Below are 26601 nucleotides of genomic sequence, written 5' to 3' on the forward strand. Positions count from 1 at the left end.
GTGAGGACCGAAAAAATTCTGCAAAAGGACATAGACAGGCTAAGTGAGTGGGCAAAAATTTGACAGATGGAGTATAATGTTGGAAAGTGTGAGGTCATGCACTTTGGCAGAAAAAATCAGAGCAAGTTATTATTTAAATGGAGAAAGATTGCAAAGTGCTGCAGTACAGCGGGACCTGGGGGTACTTGTGCATGAAACACAAAAGGATAGTATGCAGGTACAGCAAGTGATCAGGAAGGCCAATGGAATCTTGGCCTTTATTGCAAAGGGGTTGGAGTATAAAAGCAGAGAAGTCTTACTACAGCTATATAAGTTATTGGTGCGGCCACACCTGGAATACTGCGTGCAGTTTTGGTTTCCATATTTACGAAAGGATATACTTGCTTTGGAGGCAGTTCAGAGAAGGTTCACTAGGTTGATTTCGGGGATGAGGGGGTTGACTTATGAGGAAAGGTTGAGTAGGTTGGGCCTCTACTCGTTGGAATTCAGAAGAATGAGAGGTGATCTTATCGAAACGTATAAGATTATGAGGGGACTTGTTAAGGTGGATGTAGAGAGGATGTTTCCACTGATGGGGGAGACTAGAACTAGAGGGCACGATCTTAGAATAAGAGGCCGCCCATTTAAAACTGAGATGAGGAGAAATTTCTTCTCTCAGAGGGTTGTAAATCTGTGGAATTCGCTGCCTCAGAGAGCTGTGGGAGCTGGGACATTGAATAAATTTAAGACAGAAATAGACAGTTTCTCAAATGATAAGGGGATAAGGGGTTATGGGGAGCGGGCGGGGAAGTGGAGCTGAGTCCATGATCAGATCAGCCATGATCTTATTGAATGGCAGAGCAGGCTCGAGGGGCTGTATGGCCTACTCCGGTTCCTATTTCTTATGTTCTTATGTTCTTATAACAGTGACCACACTTCAAAAGTATTTCCTTGGCTATAAAACATTTTGGGACGTCCTAAGTTTTGTGAAAGGTGCTATATCAATGCAGGTATTTTTCTTCACTTTCATATTACCACACTCTCTGTAATGCCGAGTGTCTTCTATGAGCTTCCTCTGCATCTGAATATTTGTGGCCTCTCTTTACAATGGGAAAGAGGAAGGTGATGATTTTGGGCACTCAAGGGGACTTCCTGTATCTCAGAATTAGTTCCTATTGCAAAGAATATGAAAGCAGAAAATAACCCCTTGCAGAACCAGTCATGATAATATATCTGCAAGTTTTCAATTCGAGAAGCCATTTCTTGTACATCTATGAACATTTGAATGACCAGAACACTTCTCCCATCTCTTCAATGATATCAACAAATAATAAAACTTAAATATATCCAGCAGTTTCCGTTTATATTTCAGATTTCCAGCATTCACAGTATTTTGTTTTTGATTTAAAACATGTCTTTAAAGCTACATTCTACAATAACTTCTTATTGGGTAAGTATTTTTTTTAATCATCTTTTAATTTCTGAGCAGCAAATCAAATGTACTAAAGTAAAATATAACATAATTCTTAACATCAACCCTCTCTAAATTGTCACACAGACTATTACACTGGTAGCACATTCTCCGATGCTGTAAGTAAATTACAACAGACATTAAGGCCAATTTTGACTTTTGGTGAGGGTGGGAAGCTGGCAGTCGTGAATTGTCCAGCGGTTATACACCGCGCCTAATGTTTTTTCCATTGAAGGCAATAGGAAGAAAAACTGGGCGGATATATAACGGGCGGCTGATTATTAAATCATTAAATAGGAGAACAAAGGAAGTTCACTAAAGCTTATGGGTCATGTATAAATGATCTGGTGGGCTAAATACATACAGCGCATGGTTTGGTTCTAAAGTTCCAGGTTTGATCCTTGGTTTGTGTTCATCCCCGATTGGTGGCAGTGAGTCAACTGACTTTTTTTTATTTGTTCATGGGATGTGTGCGTCACTGGCAAGGCCAGCATTTATTGCCCATCCCTAACTGCCCTTGAGAAGGTGGTGGTGAGCTGCCTTCTGGAACTGCAGTCAACCACATAGCTGTGGGTTTGGAATCACACATAGACCTGACCAGGTAAGAACAGCAGCTTTCCTCCCCTAAAGAGCATTAGTGGACCTGCTGAGTTTTTACAACAATCCGATATTTTCATGGTCACCATTATTGATGCTAGCTTTTTATTCCAGATGTAAATTCCACAGCTGCCATGGTGAGATTTGAAATCATGTCTCTGGATCATTCGTGCATGTTTCTGGATTACCAGTACAGTAACATAACCACTTAGCTATGACTTTGGTACATATCCAACAACTCCTGCAGTAAAGTGCATTGGGATAGACAGCAGATACAGACACAATCCATTTTAACCGTAATGCCTTTGGTGGTATACAGCCTGCCAAAATTAAAGCCTAGATTTTTTGAAATTGGCAAAGTCTAGGCTGAAATATTTATTGGCGTGTTTTAGACGCATTCAAATTAAAGTGTGCTCGTGGCACCCAGTTTGCCAAGATCAGCTTATCTCACAGCATCAGGGGTAGATTTGAATGGCTGCAGGGAGCAGAAAATTGCTGTTAGGTGAAATTTAAAGAGAATGGGGACAGTTAAAGGGAAGTGAGACCCTAAGTTCAAGCAGAATTAAAAATAAACAAAAATGGTGAAAAGAAAACAAAAATGATCAAAAAATGACTTAAGTATAAAAGACTTAAGTTATGTTATTTATTTGTGTTGTCAAATCAGCTACTCCTCGACAGCTGATTCACTTGAAACATTGGTGGCCCATTTATAAATGGCGCTGGAAAATCGCATGCAGAATGGACATGCTCCAAATCTAAATGAAAGGCCTCTGCTCCTCACTCACTGGGAATGATGCCATGGCACAAGGTGAGTGGAGTTTCAGTTGACCTGAACTCCCACCCTCCTGACTAATGCAGCTACAACAAGCAATGGAAAACCATCACAGTGTCAGCTGTGGTTCAGTGGGTAGCACACTTGCCTGTGGGTTCAAGACCCACTCCAGAGCACAAAAATCTAGGTTGACACTCCAGTGCAGTACTGAGGGAGTGCTGCACTGTCAGAGGTGTTGTCTTTTGGATGAGATGTTAAACTGAGGCCCTGCCTGCCCTCTCAGGTGGACGTAAAAGATCCCATGGTACTATTTCAAAGATGAGCAGGGGAGTTATCCCTGATGACCTGCCCAATATTTATCCCTCAATCAACATAACAAAAACAGATTACCTGGTCATTATCACATTGCTGTTTGTGGGAGCTTGATGTGCATAAATTGACTGCTGCGTTTCCCACGTTACAACAGTGACTACACTCCAAAAGTATTTCATTGGCTGTAAAGCACTTTGAGACGTCCGGTGGTCGTATAAATGCAAGTCTTTCTTTCTGGACACGCAAGTGTAGAACTTCTGGCAGTAATGGAAGTAAGCCAATTTATATGGCAGGGTGGGGGAGAAGCACTCATTAGTTTCACTCAAAATAAATTGGCTCCATCCTAATTGAATTCTCATTTACTACGCCTAAGAAAACAATTTTGACTTGCTTACTCTGCAGAAAAACGCAGGCATTTATTTCAGACAATAGTTTTCTTTTGATTTGTTCCGCGTTCACAATGCATATTATTCAACGGCCATTGGTCAGTAAGCCTACCCTACATGCTCTTTGTTGTCATACCAAAAACATTTTGAACCCCATATAACTGACGCTACTTACATTTGACAATATGGATTTGGAAATGAACCCAGTAAAGCACATTAATTCCTCATCACTGCTGGACAAGCAGAAATATCTGTTTACATAAGCTGTTGAAATATGGACTCAATCCAAAGTAGATTTGTTAATGACCCTTCCTGGTATGCATGTGTTGATTTACAACTGAAGACATTTCAGTTTGTAACTACCTTTGTCAGGGAGTGCCTTGGATTTAATGGGCTGGATTTTTGGTTCAGTTCAGTTTGTACCCCAGAGGGGCGGTAGATGGTATTTCTAGGCATAATGCCAAGTGTCCAGCTTTTACCACTCAGCTGGCAAATTCAGCTCATGGTTTGCGGTGGTGCAAAAACTTACCGTCCCTCTCTCTAGTTTCACTGAAATCATGACATCAATCATCGTGCAACGCTCCGCTACCGCTCCAGTTGCAAAATTTGGGCCTAATGCCTCATTTAACACCACCCTAAGAAACATCTGAAAAACCAGGCATTCCCAGGGTGCAGCAGGCGGTATTGGCAGTGTATTAAATGGAGGGATGAGGCTCCTACATTGCAGGTCACATTGACTGCAATGGTTGCGCACATCACGCTGCGTGAAACTCCGACTTGCAAACAGCGCTTTTATCTGCCATTACAGTGCCCTTACAACTTCAGTGAGAGAACTTAATGGGGATATTATTAGTTCGACAGCATAACAAGTTCCATGCTATTGCCAGGCGGCATCAAGTTAGAAGAAGGGCTCTTGGCCATGTTGGCCCACAGATGAGGAGAGGCCAAAGATGTCTGGGGAGGAGGGCTTACACCCCATGTGTTTACAGGCACCTTCAGCTCTCTGAGGAGCAGTGTGTAAGAAGGCTGCGCTTCCGTCTCCTACAGGCAGACCGATGCCTGGACCGCTCTGGAAGAAGCCTTCAATATTCCCCTCAACAGGTACCCGAGTTCATTGTGGTGTGCTGCATCTTGCACAACTTGGTCATCATGAGGGGCCAGACATTGCCAATGGGGATTGCAGGCCCACCTCAGGAGGAGGAGGACGACGAAGAGGAATCTGGCGAGATCCCAATTGGATAGACACACCATCCACGGGGGAGGGAGCATGGACCAAGAGTCACACGTCGCTAGCTCATAATGGACCGGTTCTCCTAAATGGAAGAAACTGAGGGATGGAGCCAAGACTGGACACACTATGTGCCCCCATAAAGACACATCTCCAATGGACGTTGTAATGATACACAAGATACCAATGGCAAAGGATGAATCATAAATTTTACTGCAACAAAGTAACAAAAGCTCCCCCCACCAAAATAAAACTATACAATATATAACATTATGTTCCAGGGTACTGAGCAGCAATGAAGTTCCTTAAATCGACAAAACTTTTTTAACGCTGCAATTTTCGGCTGGGGTGCAATAATTTCGTTTTGTAACATCTGATTTTGCGTCCCCGATCATGGAACCTCATTTTTTGCTGAATTTTGCAGGCGAGGCTGCAAACTTTTTCCAGGCGGTATCAGTATCGCCCCGTCGTCATTACCGCCCTGAAATCCCGAAAGCTGAAAATCCAGCCCAACATGTATAATCCATACATGGTATGTATGTAACATGGTATGTTAGATGGATTTAACATGTATAGTGCATACCTGTTTCTGTTTGATTCTGTTAAATGTGCAAGAGTTACTAGCGAATGTGAGTACAGATGAGCTTTTTTCATTTATATTCCTTCAAAGTAATTAAATGACTAGAAGCATTTTGAGGAGTATAGAGTTAAAATAGTTAGCTATTATGCTGTGCAACCAGCAGACCCATGTGATGGAAGATTTCCATGATCAGTCTATCCCATTACATAAATGAGCATTGCTTAAACAATAAATTTTTTCAACTTCTGTCATTTCTTAAGTCAGAATATGGGGGCAATTTTGCACATTCTAACTGTGGCTGTGTTTAATAGAACTGGAGTCTTGGCAGGATTAAGTTACATAAATCTCAGGAAATGACTGAAAATAGCATGAAACGTGAAGCACAATGAGCAGTACCTCCATAGGGTGCTTTGTTAGCTGGAATTGTACAAGTCCTTCAGTGTTCAGTTACCTAAATTTCAAACTGACCTTTGAGTATACTACAATGGGGTATCTAAAATAATAAAAGGCTAAATATAAAAAAACACACTTTTCAACACAGTGTCAAAGGTCAGATTTCATTTCTGATTTGAGCTTCCACCGAACTTTTATTTTAAGTGAACAGCAATGACTGGCAGCATAGTACTTCTCTTCTCTCCCTCTAATAATCCCAGCAATCTTTAACAGGCAGGCTGAGCGGCATGAATGCAGTTTTATTTGGCAATTTGGATTAATTGGATGGTATTTGTCACCTGCCAGTTGTCATATTTAAGCTTGGAATACTGACCTGTTGGAGGCTCAACGCCCTTACTTGCTCTGGGGAGGGGAGTCACACTGGTGAGCAATGGATCGCCAGGAGGAATACTCTGTACAAGCTGGTAACTGAAATTCTGTCCTACATTTCCTGTCAGAGGGAAAAAATTGTTAGATTTTGAAATGAATCTTACATGTACGTGTGCATTAATATGTTAATTGAACTGTATGGTACAAAGTATAAACACATCTAGGGCTAGAAATTCAGATTTTGGCGATATCATTTTTTCCCCGACGTTTTATGGAAAAAATACCACTAAAAACTTCACCATTTTTTAAGGGGGTAAAATTGGCAAAAAAAATGCACTCGACGCTAAAAATCGGTGTTGCGCGAGGATTCACAGTGGAAACTGCGGTCCTCGCCAACTTTAGCCTGAGGCTATCACTGCCAAAAGTGCAGGCCCTGGGAGGGGAGAAAACACATTAAAAAAAATTGCAAAAATCAAAAAATAAATGATCAGAAAACATTCACTAAAGACTTAACTAATGAATTGCTGAAAAATAATTTAAAAATAAAAACTTCAACTTACCCTTTTTGTAGGTCTTCATACCTATTGCTGTTCCTGGGGCTTCAACGCAGGCTTTTCTTGGGCATTTTTTTTTTCACCCCAAGTACGGGTGTGCCAAACAGCCAATTTTAAGGGTGCAATTTTTTGGGGCGTTGAACATCATTGGTCCGCTCTTCGGCGATATTTCAAAACCGCCATTCGTTAACTTTGGCCAATTTAGGTGGGTACCTTTTACCGGCAAAAAAGGTGAAATATCGCAGAAAAAACGTGCGCAAGGCTGGCCAATTTCTCCCACATAGAGTTAAATCCTCTAATTATAACAATGTGTGCACTATGTGCAAAGAAACATTTCTCTGAATTAGGTAAAAATAAACAATTTATGAATCTTTGTATTATAGCACCTTTTAACTGTTTATTCATCAATACAATGTTCACCTAAATTGTTACTCTCAAATTAAAATAAAACTTGAAAAGATCCTGACTGACTACTTTTATTTCAGACTTCTATATTCATGTCCTTTTTTTATCTCTGAATGTCTCTTTTGCTGTCTCTGGCATTCTGGAGTGGATTGGGCATATTTAATATGCCTGGTACCATTTGCACTGGTAACTGGGGAATAACTCGTTCTTGGATAAGGAATTTGAAACAATGAAGGTGAATGGGTCATCGCATGGTACACTGCTTGGATCAAGCATACCTGTACCTGACGTTTACTGTACTATTGATGAGGTGCAACCTATTTAGTGTACTTCAGGTGCAAAGTTCCATTTTGATAAGCAGAGTTAGACCACTACTACCTAACATGGGAGAGGAAATATCACATTGCATCAGCTTTGCTCTGACTGCAGCATAACTCAAAAGTTATAAGGAAATTCCAAGGCAGTTGATCACTTTTTGTTCAACTTTAGCAGAGGGCCAACTGGTAAAATCAAATTTAACTGGCCTATGAGTGCAACTCTGCATACGTGGGCTTGCAATGCTCTATTTTCCTCACTCGGGCAATAATGCAGAGCCAGCAGTATAACTGAGCTCTGCCAACTCTCCATCACTCTGAATGGGTACCAGTCTCAAATGATTACCTGTGGTATAATCACACATAATGTTGAAACTCAATTATAAATGTTGCATGACTGTATAACCGCTATTCACTGACATTGACTGACAACGTGGCTTTTCAAGACTATTTCACTCACATTAGTGCAAGTACACCCTCATAGGGCAACATTGCTTGGATTGTTTTAAAGTATCTCAGCGGAATTCTTGCACCTTTAACACATCGTAAAGACTAGTATGAAAGTCATTCAAATTCAGAAAAATGACTTTTTTTTAACTGCAGACATAAACATATCCAATTAATGACCAATACTCTTCAAATTCAAATTTTAATGTATATGACAACAGAAATCAAATCTTAAAATTCAGGAAAACCATTAATGACTGGATGGTAAAGTTAAAACGTACTTCAGTGAATTGCCAGGAATTTACTTGGGAAGATTAGAAGGAAGAACCCTATTTATTATTTGTTTTAATATCTTTGACTAGGCATAATAATAACAGGAAACGAGTTTAATCCTTACAATCTTTATAATGGTAAATATTACACTTCCAAATGAAAACCAACTATATGAAAACAAGTCATTGTACACTACTTATCACAGCGCCCAAACCATCAGTGTACTTAGTATTATATGTATTATCTATGTTATTTATCTATGATTAACAGGATAACGTTTAATGGATGTTTTATCAATTAACATTGCATAAAGCCCATTTTCTGGTCCTTATGCTTCTAAAAAAAACAAACATGAGAAATAAAATTCTATGGGTTCCCAGATTTATAGGAAAGGGTGAGGCTGCTACTCTAGGATACGAAGTTAATACACCGAGTTTACCCTGGATCGGAGCCATGCTGCATATTTCAGCAAAGGGCAGTTTTCAGGCCTGATATAATAATCATTAAATGATAGCAAACTAAGTGATGGATGCCGTTTTCTGCATTGTTACCAACAACAATTTCCAACAAAGCACAAGGAGGCATGAAGAAATGTAATTGTAATTGATTTGCCATCCTCATGCCTTTGCATGGGAACAACATGCTCTCCTTTTTAAAAACATTTTTATTGCTTTGTTCCTATTTTCTCCCTCTTTCCTTAGCTCTATCTCCAAACATCTTGGTCTGGATGGTAGACAATTGCTTTGACTGTGCAGCACTTCCTGGATGCCATCAGTACAACTCTAGAAGGCAGTAGCCTTGAAGAGTTTGAGAAAGGAATCTTTTCCTTCCCTCCTGGCAGCCATCTCCTATCACTCTCCAGTGAGAATAGTTGAATACAAAAACATGATTACTAATGTCAGCCGAAGCTGGAATCCCAACTCAGATTTACTAGTTAGGAAGCCAATGCACCATCTCTGAAGTTATCCAAATGTTTTTAATAGACTGTCACTAATAAGTCATTCTGTAATCTTACCTTCATCCAAATCTGGGCCTAGTTTAATGTTATTAGTGTCCTCCTCTTCATCAAAGGGATAATAGAACAATGTTTGAGGCTGTTTGTTTGGTACTGCACTATCATATTCCTTAACAGCAATTGGGGGTTGCTTTGTGAGACTAAACTTAACTGTAGGAAACACATGGTCTGTCTGTTCCTCTTTATTTTTCCTGTCTTCTATCTCCTCTAGCATTTTCCTCTTTGTGAGCTGCTCGCTTTGAAGTTCTTCTTCTTCTCCCCATGTGTTTTTCATTTCCTTTGCAAGTGTAATGGGTTGGACAGTTGTATCAATTGGGGTTACACTGATGATATCTGGTAGCTTTGTGGTATAAAATGGACCGTGGGGAATAATAGGAACAACATGGTTTTCTTTATAATCATAGTCGTCAGTTTCATCATCATCGATGCCCACGTTCCTACTGGCAGACTTTTGTTGGCTGCTGTTAAATGGTACATTCTCTTTGGACTGTTTAGAAGATTCCTTATGAAAGTGCTCATTATCCAGAGGCTCTTGGTCATAGCTATATTGGTCATCGTAATGCCGCACTGGTTCTTCATTCTCATTGATTACTGGATGGACTGTCTTCATCTCTCGATTGGCGTCACAGTCTGGAAGAGCGTAGCACATTAATTCACCACCAGAATTGGGACAATGGCAGACTTTACACGGTGGCATGTGAAATGTGTGCCCTGCTGTGTATTTCTGACTGTTATGAAGACACCCCACCTTGGCACATTGTTGACAGCCTTCAACTGGTTCCAAAACTTCAATGCAATTCTGCGGAAGCTCAGGGCAAGGAATGAAATAACAACTTATCTTGCCTCCTCCAGTGGGACATGCACACTCTGTACTTCCAAAATCAACAAAATATGAAGATCCTTCAGGTACTTTCCCACCCCTGAAGCCGCCATTAACACAGTCATAATACTGGTAACCCTCACACGCACAACCATTTTGCACGCAAGAAGCACAGCAAGCTCCAGGTTCCAGCACCTCCTCAATGCAGTTTTCTAGCAAAGGGCAATTCACACCAGTACAGTCCTTTTGGGCTAGACAGCTGCTATAGCATATCAGCAGACAGAACCAAATCCTGAGATCCAATAATGCAAATATTTCCAGCCTTTGTGTAGCCATAGTCATACAAGGACCTCACAGATAATTGAAACTTTCAGGAAAAGATTTAAATCCTCTTGACTTTTGTTTTTTATAGAAACGCCAGGTCCAGTTCCAACGTGTAGATTAGTTCTTTGCCTTCTCTTCTTAAAGCTTCAATATATGAAAGAAAAGTCTGTTAGAGGCTTTGCAGACTGAAATCTCCCATGCAAAATAGAAAAAGCCTTGATGCTTAGGATAAAAGCTAACCATTGGTTGGTGCAATTGAAACTGATGGAACCCATTAAACAGAACCTAAGGGACTGTCTCAAAGTATGTACTTCTTGGCATCTCTCAACTGCATATAAATCAACATTTCATTCATATGTTACAGTATCGCGTCAACTTGACGCGTAACATCAGATTTGCTATCATTAGCAGTTTATTCTATACTGTACAGTGCTTCTAAAAGCTATGGTGCTAATTAAAGAGTTCATTCTCATTTTCCTTGTTTTACAGGTTTGAGTAAACAATTCATCAATTAATTTAGACAATATCCAAAGGAAACATGGATATTTTTGTAAAATGCAATATCAGATCCAAGGGAAGTAATTGTGGGTTGCATTAAATTAAAACCTCTTCTAATATTTAAAATTGATAAAATATTGTTTTCCAGCCACAGACTCAAGATTTCTTTTTGAATTATTCAACTTAAATATCTGCAAACACCATTTCTTTCTGCACTGTTGATGGAAGCATTTCTTTTGACAAAACCGATTCAATGACTCCGAGAGAGTTTTTACTAAAATTATTCCAACAGTATTCTTTCAACATTTTTAATAGGTGAAAAGTAACATCCTAATGTGCAGAAATCCACTGAGTATGGATCATTCACTAAGGATGGGGAGGGGGGGAATGGTGGTTGGAGGATAAATACATTTAAACCTTAAAAGCATCATGCAGATTGTTATATAATGAAGCAGCTCTATTCAGTTGTGGAGAGTTAAATCAAACTTGTTATGTATGCAACCCCAGGTAACCTGTATAATACCGCCACCGGAGGGCTTACCTGTGGGAGTCCCAAGGGATCCCAGCATCCCTTGGGAGCACGGTATATAAGCAGGCCTCCCACGCTGTACCAGCACTCTGGAGTCTGAATAAAGGAGCTAAGGTCACACTTACTCATGTCTACAGTACTCTGTTACATTACTTTATTATGAGCTTAACAAAACTTACTATCAAAGCAGAAATGCTGAAAATACACAGCAGGCTTTGACAACATTTCTCCACCTGAAACATTACCCTTCCCTCACTCTGTTCAGATGCCGACTGCCGTGCTGTGTATTCCCAGTATTTCTGTTTTAATTTCAGATTTCCAGTGTTGCAGGTTTGTCTTCAAAGTGATATGACCTGAAAATTAAATGATAAACTGCCAATTACATAATCAGCAATCATAAATGTTTATAAAATAATAATAAACTGTCGATTGCATAAATCAATACTCACCATAATTGTTTGCAAAATAATGATAAACTGACAATTACATAATCAGCAATCATCATAAATGTTTATAAAAATAATAGAGCTCCCAATTATCAATAATCATAAATGTTTATAAAAATAAAGATAAACTGTCACTTACATAATCAGCAGTGATTATAAATGTCTATAACAATAATGATAAACTGTCAATTACATTATCAGCAGTCACCATGTTTCAATCTGTGCCTTAAAATGATCATGAAGTAGAATTTTGACGTATCAGCAGCTCAAAAAGAAAATAATTTATTCAAATTCTGATCTCTAGCCTCTTCAAAAATGCTGGAGTTTTGTTCAGTTCATAAACATGGACTTGAAAATTATTCATGTTACCAGATTTAAATTGATCAGATAGTCTTGGATAATGATTAACAGTCAGTCATTCAGACTAGTAACATTGTTGAATCTTATCTTGTGTGTTAGTATTGTTAGTACAGTGTATTGGTAATGTCTGTCAAATATACTATTTTCATTTGTCTTAGATATTCCCTTAGGTAAATGTTCAGAAAAGCCTGTAAAAAGTGATTCCTGGAATTCTTTTAAATTATTAATAGATTTTGATGTTTCTTGTGACTATGCCATGTGACAAAGATTTTAGGATTAAAAAAATATCCTCAAGCATATATAAATGGCCTTGCATTTAACAGTGTCATTTAAAATAGTTCAGGAATGTTTTTGGAAACCACACTTTAATTGCAATTACATTAAAATTATGATCACAGTGTACAGTTATTTCCCAATTTTCAAATAATAAACCATGAGCCACAGTTTGTGATTATCTGAATCCCTTGTGGTTGTGTATTTGTATTAGATTTGGAAAAACCTCACTGAAATAGAATTATTATTCCTGTGGATTTATGTCTTTAGCAATGAATTGGTTCATTAATGCATCATGCACAGACAGTTAACTTCAGACCTTTATTTCACAAAGGATTATGTGTATGTTCTTAAAAAGGATATCGCACAGCATTCTGCGAGATTGATTGCTTCTAGTAATGTAAACATTATGAGAAATCCTCAGTGAGACACGCTGAAAGATTTGAAACAGGAATCTAAACAAATGTGGTTTATTAAGTTTCCAGGTTCAAAATGGTGAAACACCTTCCTCAAGAAATTGTAACAACATCTGCTTTGTAAAACAAAGCAACACTTCACCAAAACAGTGCAACTTTTTCTTATTTAGTACTGCCACATTTTTTAAAAGGCTTTGCTTAGTTTGGGTTATGTAGCAGCTGCTGAGCTGCAGAAAATGAAGATTATTCCCTAACCACAGCAAAGGTTTTTTTTCCCTTCACCAGCTGCTTTCTGCAAGTGCCATAACAGCTCTGAAATGCATGTGATCCATACAGTCACACTGTCAGTAAATTGTGAAAGAGGGAGGAAAAAAAGAGCTGCAGCTCTGACTGTGAAGAGAGGAATGTTGTCCATGCTGACCATTTCTGTAGAGGGCAGCAGTCAGATCCACTGTTACTGATTTCTAACACACGAAAGCTTTTATATAAATTGCTTTCAAGCAACTTAATTATTCATACTTTAAAAGTCAATACAATCATTTGTCCAATTTTAAACTTAAAATCCCATAAATCTAAGTTTATATGGTCTTTCCTTTTACTAGCAAAGTGTGCCTTCTACACTTGTTCCAAATAGACCTTTCTGGTTAAGTTCATTGCTCTCTATAGGCTAACAGTATCTGTGATTTAATAGCACTAAATGACGCAACGTTGGGAAAATCTATCACTTCGTTATATACTTTTCTGGCAGTGGTCTACATAAAACGGGGTTGCTGCACTCCAGGAGTTTTATCATCTTTAAAAATGTTACCATTGACGCTGCATTTCTTTTAAAACAGGAGTAAAATGTATTTTAAAGACAATAGTAATTTGGGAATAAACAAATGTATGTTATAATTCCGCAGAGACTGTTAGCAATCCATACTCAGCATAAACTAAGGAAAATCTGAGAGCAAGCCAGGCACATGGCTACAATGATGACTAACACGAGTTGTTAAAAAGGAACAGAGTGGATTTTCTCCTCATCCATTTACATCTAAACTGAGTGATTAAAATCAGCTCACATCATATAATTCAGAAGCCATTTCGTACAACCTGTCCTTTGCGGTCCCCAATTGATTTCCAGTTGCTTTATTAGTCCTGAGCCAGTGAACCAGCTATTTCTTTATTCCCAATACAATAAAAGGACGTGTGGTTTCGGAGTCCAGCCTTGGAAGTGCCTAGACTCTGTGCACTGAATAGAATGTAACCTGAGCAGTCAAAAGTTCCATGACTGTAGTGGAGTTTTACCTCCTGTGATGTGTGAGGAAACAGTTTAGAATTTCAAAGGAGCATAGTTGTTATCAGTCCAATGGGACTCAGGTTTAATCGGAAGCAGTGTTTCTGCATGGTCACTCTGTCTGCACGGTGTAGATTGAAAGCAGATACTGCCCTTAAAACTACAGTGACTTTCTCATTAACACACAACTGGGTGCTAGTTCTCCCAGAGGTGCTGTTTGAATACAACGCTTGACAAATAAGGCAGAGAAAAAAACACATCTCTTAAACTGGGGAAGCTTTAACGTTAGTTTCTAAATAAGAATAGCCTCTTATTACCAAGAAAGGAAGTCTAATTCTTTGGTCATTTAGAAAGTTGCCTCCTTACAATTGTGCAGCTAAGGCTGCAACAGATTATTTTTACAGACAGGATTGGAAATCTCAGGTCTTGCTCTTGCACAATTAACTCAAAGCACAAATGCTTTTTACAAACAAAAGGTCTTTACAGAAAACAAACAGTATTAAATCACTTCTAAAGTGGTTAAAAAACAGGCTTTACCCATATTAAGTCCCTGCCCTGTGTAAAATTAAAAGTGCATGAGCAGATCAGCAACACAGGTTCTGTAAATTAAACTGTAACTTTAAATAATTTGGTAGTTTAAAGCTTCCACTGGTCTATGCTTTTCTATGTCCTTAAATAGAACAGCATTCATTTCAAAGCATTGTTCTTCATTCCTTAACATTTGTTTGGCCAGTTCATAAAACTCTCTCAAAAGAAAATCAAGACTTACCCGTTCCAGCAGTGTGTGCTGTGCACAGTATAAAAACCTTGACGTGTTTTAACAGGGTGGGACCAAATCTTCAATCTCAACTGACCAACAGCAAGGGCTATTTGTTCAACCTGAAACCAAAGAGGTTTCTCATCAATCACAGTTGCTTACCAAATGTGCTGGCCCGCTGTCAGACCCTTTTAATCACCCTCACCCCAACTCATTGTCTGCTATTAGACTTTTCTTTGAGCTGCATCCCATAGTAAACTGCTTTCTCTCACATTAAAATGTTTCTGTAGCCAAGTACTATCCAAAGGATTACGTGACACAATGGGTGTTCCTATATTTTTTGGATATTCCAATCCAGTAATATTTGCCATGACTTATATATCTGTGCTTTGGAAATAGGAACTTAAGGAAACCTTTTTAAAACCAAGGTTCTTCGACAGTACTTGCATTTTCAATTCTAAAAACATAAACCAGTAGGAATATGCACAGAATATTGCTACACTATCTTGACAGCGACAATACTTGCCTTTAAAACAGAGGAGATGAAAGTATTTTAAATATTAAAACAGGAAAAATTCCATACCACAGGTGAAAATCGACAGGATAGAAAATTAATAATGCTTCTATACTCAGGTTGATCTAACTGAAGCAAAGCAAACCTGTGCTGTGGTTACAATCGTCAAAGAAAAGTTAATTATATTTCCATAAAACTTTAATATTTAAACTAACAACTTTCTTTCTTACCGTTCTGAAGGGATCTGTGTGATCACCAAGCTTGTGCACTTTAATCCATCTGTTGGCCCAAATAAAATATTTCAAAATGTTATTCCAGCCTGATTCTTGGGGACCAATTATGTGCTGAGAGTCTTTTGGTATGCAGGGTCCCTACAGAACAGTCAGCAACAATATAGCAGATGGTCGGCAAGCAACCACTACTCAGAGTGCTGAAGTGTCATTCAACATGACTAGAAAGAACCTCCTAAATTAGTCTCAGATGCCCTTCAGCTGCACTGCGGGAAGATTGGCGTTTCTGATTTTAAAAATCTTCTCAACATCGTCATTTTTTACAAAACCTGGAACACGAAATTACGTACTGTTTTTACAAAAATCCACTGGAGCTATAATGTTAAATGAGTCAAGGACAGAGGTCTGTGTTAACTATGTCACTGTGTATGTGAAAATAAACAATGAAAAGCACAGACTTAGACCAAGTTTACACTCAAACTGTGTGGCTGCCAAATTTACATGCTATCATACAAGTGAGATATGTTGAGTACAACTGCGATCTCCAATAAAAATATATATAATAGTCCTTTTTATATACAGTTCAAACATCCCTGTTGAAAAGTATCTGATGTTTCACGAGGTCACTATGATTCATGCAACATCCCCATTGACACCTGGGAGTCCCTGGCCAAAGGACGCCCTAAGTGGAGGAAGAGCATCCGGGGAGGGCGCTGAGCACCTCGAGTCTCGTCGCCGAGAGCATGCAGAAAACAAGCACAGACAGCGGAATGAGCGTGCGGCAAACCAGACTCCCCACCCACCCGTTCCTTCAACCACTGTCTGTCCCACCTGTGACAGAGACTGTAATTCCCGTATTGGACTGTACACTCACCTGAGAACTCACTTTTAGAAGAGAAGCAAGTCTTCCTCGATTTCGAGGGACTGCTGATGATGATGATGATGATGATGATGAATCGTAAACTGTGACAGAATTCTGATTCAAATTACAAAATATTTCTTCATTGTATCTTTCCATTGGAATGATAGCTAGGCCTAGGCTGTTTAAAATGGATGGAGTGGCTACTTTTTCTGTTAAGATTTCATCACTTCTTTGTCTTGATGCAAAGGCCTGGGGGTCAGCGGATGCACATATGAGGCCTGGGTCAACATTGAAGTGTGAAAAGGGCCAACCCCACTTTATTTATGTCTTTCTCTGTAAAGGTTCCTCATCAGCTTTAGAATATTAGCACTCCTACCCCCAACCCCAACGTCCCCACCCCCCACCACCCCGCCACATGCTAGCTGACATCTTCCTGCTCAAACACTGTTCCCCTTTCCTTCAAAACAGCTGTCATCACCCGCTCCTCAAAAAACCCACACTTGACCCCCTCAGACTACCGCCCATCTCCAACAGTGCTTTCCTTTTCATACATGTCGCCTCCCAAAATCCGTGTCTACCTTGCTCGTAACTACATGGGGGCAAAATTGAACCCCATCACGCCTGTTTTTAGGGTGCAGAACGGAGACAAAAAGCACCATTTTTGTGAGGTTATGTCCCAATCTAAACAGTACCGGAAGTACATCTGATGCCGTATTGGCTCAGGCGATATATAGGCACCCTGGCGGCTGCTTGAAATATGTTAGACTTCTTGCATGTGAAAGGACCCTGATCCTAAATTCGGGAGGACTAAGGTGAGAGCTTACTGGGAATGTTCTCCTCAGTTTTTTCGGGTTCTTCCACAGTCAAACTAATGGTCCTCAATGGGACTGCTGCAGGCTACCAACAAAATGGTAAGTTTTTGCATTTTAACTTACCTTAATACATAGCCAACAGGATCGTGAGATCTCCTCCTGGCTCAAGAGCACTAATGCGGCCGCTGCTGACCCACACGCACCCACTTCGCCTTCTCCTGTCCCTCTCCCAGGATCTACCTGAGGGCCACTGTCAGCATTGCAGCAGGCCCAAATTGGTGTTCGTGAAACTGGCTGGCTGCATCCGAAGGCCCAGTTGATGTCCGCAGCTCACCGGAATTGTGTGATGAGGCCCAAGGCCCAATTTCAGACGAGTCACGAGACTGTGGCTTCTGGCACGAAGCGTGCTGACAATTTCATATCTAGAAACAGGCCGAAACAATTTTCTCCCCAACATTTGAATATTTTTAATGAGGTTTCCATCTCAGCAACAGTACTGAAGTACTGAAATGGCCCTAATCACAAATTACACCCTCTGTGACTGTGGCCATGGTACATTATCCCTGATTGTCCTCCTGAAACTCTCTGCAAGCTTTGGCATGGTCAACCACACCATCTTCCTCCAACACTTCCATTGTCCAGCTCAGTGGGACTGCGTTCCACTCTTAACTGTCCAGTCATAGCGAGAGCTTCTCCAGCAATGGCTTTGCTTTCCATTACCTCTGGAATTCATGAAGGATCTAGTTCTGGCTCCCTCCACTTCATCATCTACATGCTGCCACTTGGCAACATAATCCACAGATATGGAATCAAGCTCTGCATGTACACTGAACACCCAGCTCTACCTCCTTATCACCACTCTCAACCATCTCAGTGCTGTCAGACTGCTGGTCCAACATTCAGTCTTGTTGAGCAACAATTTCCCCCAGTTTACCTCAGCTTCAGCCCCCACCACAGACTCCGTACCTTTGCCACTGATTCAATCCCCCTCCCCAGCCTCTGTCGAACAAGACCGTTTGCAACCTTAGTGTCCTATTTGACCCCAAACTGATCCTCTCAACAACAACAACTTGCATTTATATAATGCCTTTAATATAGTCAAACATCCCAAGGCGCTTCACAGGAAAGAAAGAAGGACTTGGATTTATATAGCACCTTTCACGACCACCGGACGTTTCAAAGCGCTTTACAGGCAATGAAGCACCTTTGAAGTACAGTCACTGTTGTAATGTTGGAAACGCGGTAGCCAATGTCCACACAGCAAGCTCGAACAAACAGTAATGTGATAATGACCTGATAACCTGTTCTTTGTTAGAACATAAGAACATAAGAATTAGGAATAGGAGTAGGCCATCTAGCCCCTCGAGCCTGCTCTGCCATTCAACAAGATCATGGCTGATCTGGCCGTGGACTCAGCTCCACTTAGCCGCCCGCTCCCCATAACCCTTAATTCCCTTATTGGTTAAAAATCTATCTATTGTGATTTGAATTCATTCAATGAGCTAGCCTCAACTGCTTCCTTGGGCAGAGAATTCCACAGATTCACAACCCTCTGGGAGAAGAAATTCCTTCTCAACTCGGTTTTAAATTGGCTCCCCCATATTTTGAGACTGTGCCCCCTAGTTCTAGTCTCTCCGACCAGTGGAAACAACCTCTCTGCCTCTATCTTGTCTATCCCTTTCATTATTTTAAATGTTTCTATAAGATCCCCCATCATCCTTCTGAACTCCAACGAGTAAAGACCCAGTCTACTCAATCTATCATCATAAGGTAACCCCCTCATCTCCGGTATCAGCCTAGTGAATTGTCTCTGTACCTCCTCCAAAGCTAGTATATCCTTCCTTAAGTAAGGTGACCAAAACTGCACGCAGTACTCCAGGTGCGGCCTCACCAATACCCTATACAGTTGCAGCAGGACCTCCCTGCTTTTGTACTCCATCCCTCTCGCAATGAAGGCCAATATTCCATTCGCCTTCCTGATTACCTGCTGCACCTGCAAACTAACTTTTTGGGATTCATGCACAAGGACCCCCCAGGTCCCTCTGCACCGCAACATGTTGTAATTTCTCCCCATTCAAATAATATTCCCTTTTACTGTTTTTTTTTCCAAGGTGGATGACCTCACACTTTCCGACATTGTATTCCATCTGCCAAACCTTAGCCCATTTGCTTAACCTATCCAAATCTCCTTGCAGCCTTTCTGTGTCCTCTACACAACCCGCTTTCCCACTAATCTTTGTGTCATCTGCATATTTTGTTACACTACACTCTGTCCCCTCTTCCAGGTCATCTATGTATATTGTAAACAGTTGTGGTCCCAGCACCGATCCCTGTGGCACACCACTAACCACCGATTTCCAACCCGAAAAGGACCCATTTATCCCGACTCTCTGCTTTCTGTTAGCCAGCCAATTCTCGATCCATGCTAATACAATTCCTCTGACTCCACGTACCTTTATCTTCTGCAATAACCTTTTGTGTGGCACCTTATCGAATGCCTTTTGGAAATCTAAATACACCACATCCATCGGTACACCTCTATCCACCATGCTCGTTATATCCTCAAAGAATTCCAGTAAATTAGTTAAACATAATTTCCCCTTCATGAATCCATGTTGCGTCTGCTTGATTGCACTATTCCTATCTAGATGTCCCGCTATTTCTTCCTTAATGATAGTTTCAAGCATTTTCCCCACTACAGATGTTAAACTAACCAGCCTATAGTTACCTGCCTTTTGTCTGCCCCCTTTTTGAAACAGAGGCGTTACATTAGCTGCTTTCCAATCCGCTGGTACCTCCCCAGAGTCCAGAGAATTTTGGTAGATTATAACGAATGCATCTGCTATAACTTCCGCCATCTCTTTTAATACCCTGGGATGCATTTCATCAGGACCAGGGACTTGTCTACCTTGAGTCCCATTAGCCTGTCCAGCACTACCCCCCAAGTGATAGTGATTGTCTCAAGGTCCTCCCTTCCCACATTCCTGTGACCAGCAATTTTTGGCATGGTTTTTGTGTCTTCCACTGTGAAGACCGAAGCAAAATAATTGTTTAAGTTGTCAGCCATTTCCACATTTCCCATTATTAAATCCCCCTTCTCATCTTCTAAGGGACCAACATTTACTTTAGTCAAACTTTTCCATTTTATATATCTGTAAAAGCTTTTACTATCTGTTTTTATGTTTTGCGCAAGTTTACCTTCGTAATCTATCTTTCCTTTCTTTATTGCTTTCAATCATTCTTTGCTGTTGTTTAAAATTCTCCCAATCTTCTAGTTTCCCACTAACCTTGGCCACCTTATACGCATTGGTTTTTAATTTGATACTCTCCTTTATTTCCTTGGTTATCCACGGTTGGTTATCTCTTCTCTTACCGCCCTTCTTTTTCACTGGAATATATTTTTGTTGCGCACTATGAAAGAGCTCCTTAAAAGTCCTCCACTGTTCCTCAATTGTGCCACTGTTTAGTCTGTGTTTCCAGTCTACTTTAGCCAACTCTGCCCTCATCCCACTGTAGTCCCCTTTGTTTAAGCATAGTACAATCGTTTGAGACACTATTTCCTCACCCTCAATCTGTATTACAAATTCAACCATACTGTGATCACTAATTCCGAGAAGATCTTTTACTAGGTGATCGTTTATTATTCCTGTCTCAATTTACAGGACCAGATCTAAGATAGCTTGCTCCCTTGTAGGTTCTGTAACATACTGTTCTAAGAAACAATCCCGTATGCATTCTATGAATTCCTCCTCTAGGCTACCCCATGCGATTTGATTTGACCAATCGATATGTAGGTTAAAATTCCCCATGATTACTGCCATTCCTTTTTCACATGCCTCCATTATTCCCTTGATTATTGCCCGCCCCACCGTGAAGTTATTATTTGGGGGCCTATAAACTACGCCCACCAGTGATTGTTATGTTGATTGAGGGATAAATATTGGCCAGGTAACCGGGAATAACTCCCCTGCTCTTCTTCGAAATAGTGCCATGGGATCTCTTACGTCTGCCTGTGAGGGCAGGTGGTTTAACGTCTCATCTGAAAGACGGCACCTCTGAGAGTGCAGCGTTCCCTCAGCACTGAAGTGGAGTGTCAGCCGAGATTTATGTGCTCAAGTTCCTGGAGTGGGTCTTGGACCCACAACCTTGTGACTCTGAGGCAAGTGTGCTACCTACTGAGCCACAGCAACGTTATCAGTCAAAGTTTGATACCAAGCTACATAAAGAGATACTAAGACAGGTGACCAGAAACTTCATCAAAGAGGTACATTTTAGGGAGCAACTTAAAGAAGGAAAGAGAGGTAGAGGTGGAGAGGATAAGGGAGTGAATTCTAGAGCTTAGGGCCTAGGCAACTGAAGGCACGGCCTGCATTGATAGAGCAAAGGAAATGGGGTGTGCAAGAATCCGGAATTGGAGGCATGTGGAGATCACGTAGGGTTGTAGGGCTGAAGGAGGTTACAGAGATAGGGAGCGGCTATGGAAGGATTTGATAGATGAGAATTTTAATATCGAGGTGTTGGCGGACCGGGAACTAATATTGGTCAGCAAGCACAGGGGTGATGGGTGAGCAGGACTCTCCATCGTAAAGACCGCCTACTCCACCTCCATAACATTGCTTACCTTTATCTCTGCCTCAGTGCATCTGCTGCTGAAACCATTGTCCATGTCTTTTTTACCTCCAGACTCAACTATTCCAGTGATAGCCCATCTTCCACACTCCATGGGCCCTAACTTGGTGAAAGCCAAGGCCCACCCAAGTGCTGCCCAAAGGACCGCCGAGAGACCGGGAGGTACTTTGGCAGGAAGATTCTTCTAAAAGATCTGCCAGTACCATCCAGAGGCAAAATCCCGACTTACGCCCTAAATCTGGATGGCAGCAGGCGGGAGCTCCCAATCTCGGCGACAAATGTGATCCTCGCCAAAGTGCCACCGATTTTGAGTCAGGCCCAGGGAGGGGGAACACCTAAAAATAAAAATTAGCACAAAATACAACACTTGAACACCTTCAGGGGATCTTATCCCCTTGAATCGGTGAAAAAGAAATAAATAACAGAAGTTTACTAACCTTTTTTTGCAGGTCTTCATACTTACCGGAGTTAGACCTGCCTTCACGCAGTGGTCCTTCCCCCTGCTGCCGCCGACTCCTGCCCGCACCAATATGGCAGCTCAGTGGGCGGGAGGCCACTTACGCGACTTGCTCACCAGCGGCCATCAGCAGGCGGTTCCCAGCGGCACTCCCCTCCCGCCGGCGGCAGACCTTCACGAAAATGGCACCGAGGGGAGACCGTCCAGAAAAGTCGGCGGCATCCGGCGGCAGTGGACAGTAAGGCCACCAGGTTCAGACCCCATGAACTTTAGCGTATCCAAAATTCTGCTGCCCGCATCCTGTCTCACACCAAGTTGTGCTTGCCCATCACTCCTGTGCTCACTGGCCTATGTTGACTGCCGATTCCCCAATGCCCAATTTTATCATTCTCATCCTCATGTTTAAATCCCTTCGTGGCTTCTCCTCTCCCTACATCTGTAAATTCCTCCAGTTCTAAGCCTCCCCCGCCCCCCCATCCCCGAACTCACCTTGCCTCCAACTTTGGCATCTTTTATATCCTCCCTCGGCAACAGAAGGCACGGCCACCAATGGTTGAGTGATTATAATCAGGGAAGTTCAAGAGGGAAGAAATAGAGGAGGGCAGATATATCGGGGGGTTGTGGGACTGGACGAGATTACAGAGATAGGGAGGGGCAAGGCCATGGAGGGATTTAAAAACAAGGATAAGAATTTACAAATCGAGGTGTTGCTTAACCGGGAGCCAATGTAAGTCAGCGAGCACTGGGGTGATGGGTGAGCGGGACTTGGTGCGAGTAAAGACATGGGCAACCGAATTTTGGATGACCTCAAGTTTATATAGGATAGAACGCGGGATGCCAGCCAGGCGTGCATTGAAATAAACAAGTCTAGAGGTAATAAATACATGGATGAGGGTTTCAGCAGCAGGTGAGCTGAGGCAGGGGCAGAGACGGGCAATGTTACAGAGGTGGAAATAGGCGGTCTTAGCTTTGCCACAGATATGTGGTCAGAAGCTCATTTCAGGGTCAAATATGACACCAAGGTTGTAAACAGTCTAATTCAGCCTCCGACAGATGTTAGGGAGAGGCATGGAGTCAGTGGCTAGGGAACAGAGTTTGTGGCAGGGACCGAAAACAATGGCTTCAGTCTTCCCAATATTTAATTAGTGAAAATTTCTGCTCATCCAGAACTGGATGTTGAACAAGCAGTCTGACAATTTAGAGATTGTGGAAGGGTCGAGAGAAGTGGTGGTGAGGTAGAGCTGGGTGTCGTCAACGCACTTGTGGAAACTGATGCTGTGTTTTTGGATGATGTTGCCAAGAGGCAGCATGTAGATGAGAAATAGGAGGGAGCTAAGAATAGATCCTTGGGGGACACCAGATGATGCGGGAGTGGGAAGAGAAACCATTGCAGATAAAAGCCAATAGTTCAAGCTCTATCTACCAGAGACATATAATGATTAAAAATTTGTTTACCTGCCTGTTAGGAAGGATCTGAGCCTTCTTCAAAGAAAAGGTTCTTCAGATCTGAGGTTCCAGACACTACCTAGATTAAATACAATTACTGCAGTCTTTTGCCACGTCTCCAGTTCATTCAGCTCAATCTAATTTCCAAGCAATTGTGGTGAGATAGAACTCCTTGAGAACAAAGACATGCATTTACACTAAAAGCTCATCAATGGATTCTGTTTAAGGGCTCTATGTAAAAAAAGGATTGTGAGAATTCAAAATGGTTTGTTATTTTGATTTCAGTATTGTTATTTTATAATCTGATTAAACCTGCTTCTGTGTATATTTCTTTATCTTAATAAGCTGTATAGTAGTTATAGCCTGAACTATATGATGTATCAGTGTAGTATTTATCTACTGAGATGAATGTATGGGCAACTCCACAATATTTCTGGTGCATAGCCCTCTGGTTTGATTATTGATCCTGGGGCACTCTGGCCCCAAGTTTCCACATGATTTGCTCCTGATTTTTAGGAGCAACTGGTGTAGAACGGAGTATCTTAGAAATCAGAATTCTCGTCATTTAGTTTGCTCCAGTTCTAGTCAGTTCGAACAGTTGCACTTTGGAACAGAATTTTGTTTTCAAAAGGGGGCGTGTCCGGCCACTTACGCCTGTTTTCAAAGTTTCGGCAGTGAAAACTTACTCCAAACTAACTTTGAATGGAGTAAATGAAGATTTTTGTACGCTCGAAAAAACCTTGTCTACACTTTAGAAAATCAGGCGTAGGTTACAAATCAGGCGTAGGGAATGGTGGGGGGAGGGGTTTAAAGGGAAGTTTAAAAACATTAAACAATTCAGTTTTACAAATAAAGAGCCATCATCAATAATAAATGATAAATACATCAATAAATCAACCAATAAATCAAACAAAAAAAAATTATAAGAAATAATTTTTTTTAAAAATCAATAAATAAAACATTTTCTACTTACCGACTGCAGCACCGGGAGCCCTCCAACAGCGTGCTGGGATGCCCCCCCCCCCCCACAGTGTGTCTCTGTCAGTGTCTCTATCTCTCTGTCTGTCTGTGTGTGTCTCTCATTCTCTGTCTGTCAGTGTCTGTGTTTCTGACAGCGAGGGGAGGGGGAGGAGGGGGGTAGAGGGAGAGAGGGGGGGAGCAGAGGGAGGGAAGGGGGAGGGATGGGGGAGAAGGGGGAGGGATGGGGAGGGATGGGGAGAAGGGGGAGGGGGGGAAGAAGGGGGACGGGGGGAGAAGGGGGAGGGGGGAGAAGGGGATAAAGGAGAGAAGGGGGAGAAAGGAGATGGGAGGGAAAAGAGATGGGGGAAAGGAGATGGGGGGAAAGGAGATGGGGGGAGGAGATGGGGGGGAAGGAGATGGGGGGAAGGAGATGGGGGGAAGGAGATGGTGGGGGCAAGGAGATTGGGGGGGGTGGGGAAGGAGAAGGGGGAGGGAGGCTGAACGGGCCGGGCCCGAGACTTCGGGCAGGGCCCTTCCCCAGCACCAGATTTACAGGTAGGTGGTGTTGGGTCGGGTCGGGGGGGGGTGGTGGGAGGGAGGTCGGTTCGGTTCGGGTCGGGAGGAGGGAGAGAGGGAGAGGGAGGTCAGGTAGGGGAGAGGGAGGTCAGGTCGGATCCAATCCGGGGGCGGGGGCGGGAGCGGGGGGGAGCGGGAGTCGGGTCGGGTCCAGTCGGGGGGTAGGGGGGGTGGGTGGGAGTCGGGTCGGGTCAGGTCCGGGGTGGGGTTGGGGGGAGCGGGAGTCAGGTCGGGTCCAGTCCGGGGGGGGGGAAACGGGAGTCGGGTCGGGTCCAGTCAGGTGAGGGGGGGGGGAGCGGGGGAGCGGGAGCCGGAGTCGGATCGGGTCCGGTCGGGGGGGGGTGGGGGGGAGCGGGAGCGGGAGCGGGAGTCGGGTTGGGTCCAGTCGGGGGTGGGAGTGAGCGGGAGCGGGAGTCGGGTCGGGTCCAGTCCTGGGTGGGGGGGGGAGCGGGAGCGGGAGTCGGGTCCAGTCCGGTCCGGGGGCGGGAAGCGGGAGTCGAGTCGGGTCGGGAGGAAGCAGGAGCTGGCCGTGGGAGGAGCCTTATTCACGCAGCCTCAGTGAGGCCATTGGGCCAGGGCTAGGGGCTGCGTGCTTCGGGCCCCTCCCACACAGTTTCGGGCGCCTGGAGCTACTGCACATGCGTGCCCACTGTAGCGCGCATGTGCAGAGGTCCCGGCACTGTTTTCAGCGCAGGGACCTGGCTCCGCCCCCTACAGCTCCTGCTGCGCTGCGCCGAGCGCCAGAGGACCTGCAGGGAGCTGGAGAATACGGAAGTTTATTTAGACGCACTTTGTGGCGCGAAAAACGGGCGTCCAGGTTGGGACTGCGCCGTTCTAGGCGCGGCTCGAAACTTGGGCACTCTATTACTAATAATGTTGAACTTTGGCTCATAAGAGGCTATGGAAGCTGTCACTTGGCACAAGCTTGAATTAAGAGCACTGGGAGAGAGTCCAAATCATAATAATCTGGTTTAAATTTTAATTGATTATTATGCCACGTGAAAGATGATAGTTTTACTTTTTGTTTAATGCCTCGATCAATGTCTTGCTTGAGAGCCTTTCACTGGAATGCTCCAACACATGGCATCACAGAGCACATGGGTCTTCATCTGAAATTCCCTAGACAGTATCCTCCTCATTTCAAACAAGCTACCATGGACCGTTGCCAAATAGACTTACACTAAAGCTCATCAATGGATTCTGTTGAAACGGCTCTATATCCAAAAAAAGAACAATCGCCAAGAAAAAAGTAAAACTTGGAGGAGCAATCATTTATTTTACTGAGCCCTTTCACTTGCTGCCGGGACACTGTCTTCTAATG

The 26601-nt window shown here is 42.5% G+C and overlaps 1 protein-coding gene across 2 annotated transcripts in view; it reads right to left on the reverse strand.

The window, feature by feature from the left end:
* The window catches only part of fbln2 (fibulin 2), a 250263-nt gene extending 234631 nt beyond the window's left edge, over window positions 1-15632 (reverse strand). The window contains exons 1-4 of one of the 2 annotated variants that reach the window (XM_070895340.1): window positions 15539-15632; window positions 14807-14916; window positions 9096-10383; window positions 6092-6208 (exon numbers count right to left, since the gene is read on the reverse strand). In XM_070895340.1, the coding sequence (XP_070751441.1) occupies window positions 6092-6208; window positions 9096-10257 (1279 nt within the window). In that variant the 5' untranslated portion in view covers window positions 10258-10383; window positions 14807-14916; window positions 15539-15632. Of the gene's footprint in view, window positions 1-6091; window positions 6209-9095; window positions 10384-13822; window positions 13953-14806; window positions 14917-15538 lie in introns of those variants that run through there. The other variant, XM_070895341.1, reaches the window with a different exon arrangement.
* Between the last annotated feature and the right edge of the window lie 10969 nt (window positions 15633-26601).

The sequence above is a fragment of the Pristiophorus japonicus genome, chromosome 12 (genome assembly GCF_044704955.1).
Source record: "Pristiophorus japonicus isolate sPriJap1 chromosome 12, sPriJap1.hap1, whole genome shotgun sequence".
NCBI classification, from domain to species: Eukaryota; Metazoa; Chordata; class Chondrichthyes; family Pristiophoridae; genus Pristiophorus; species Pristiophorus japonicus.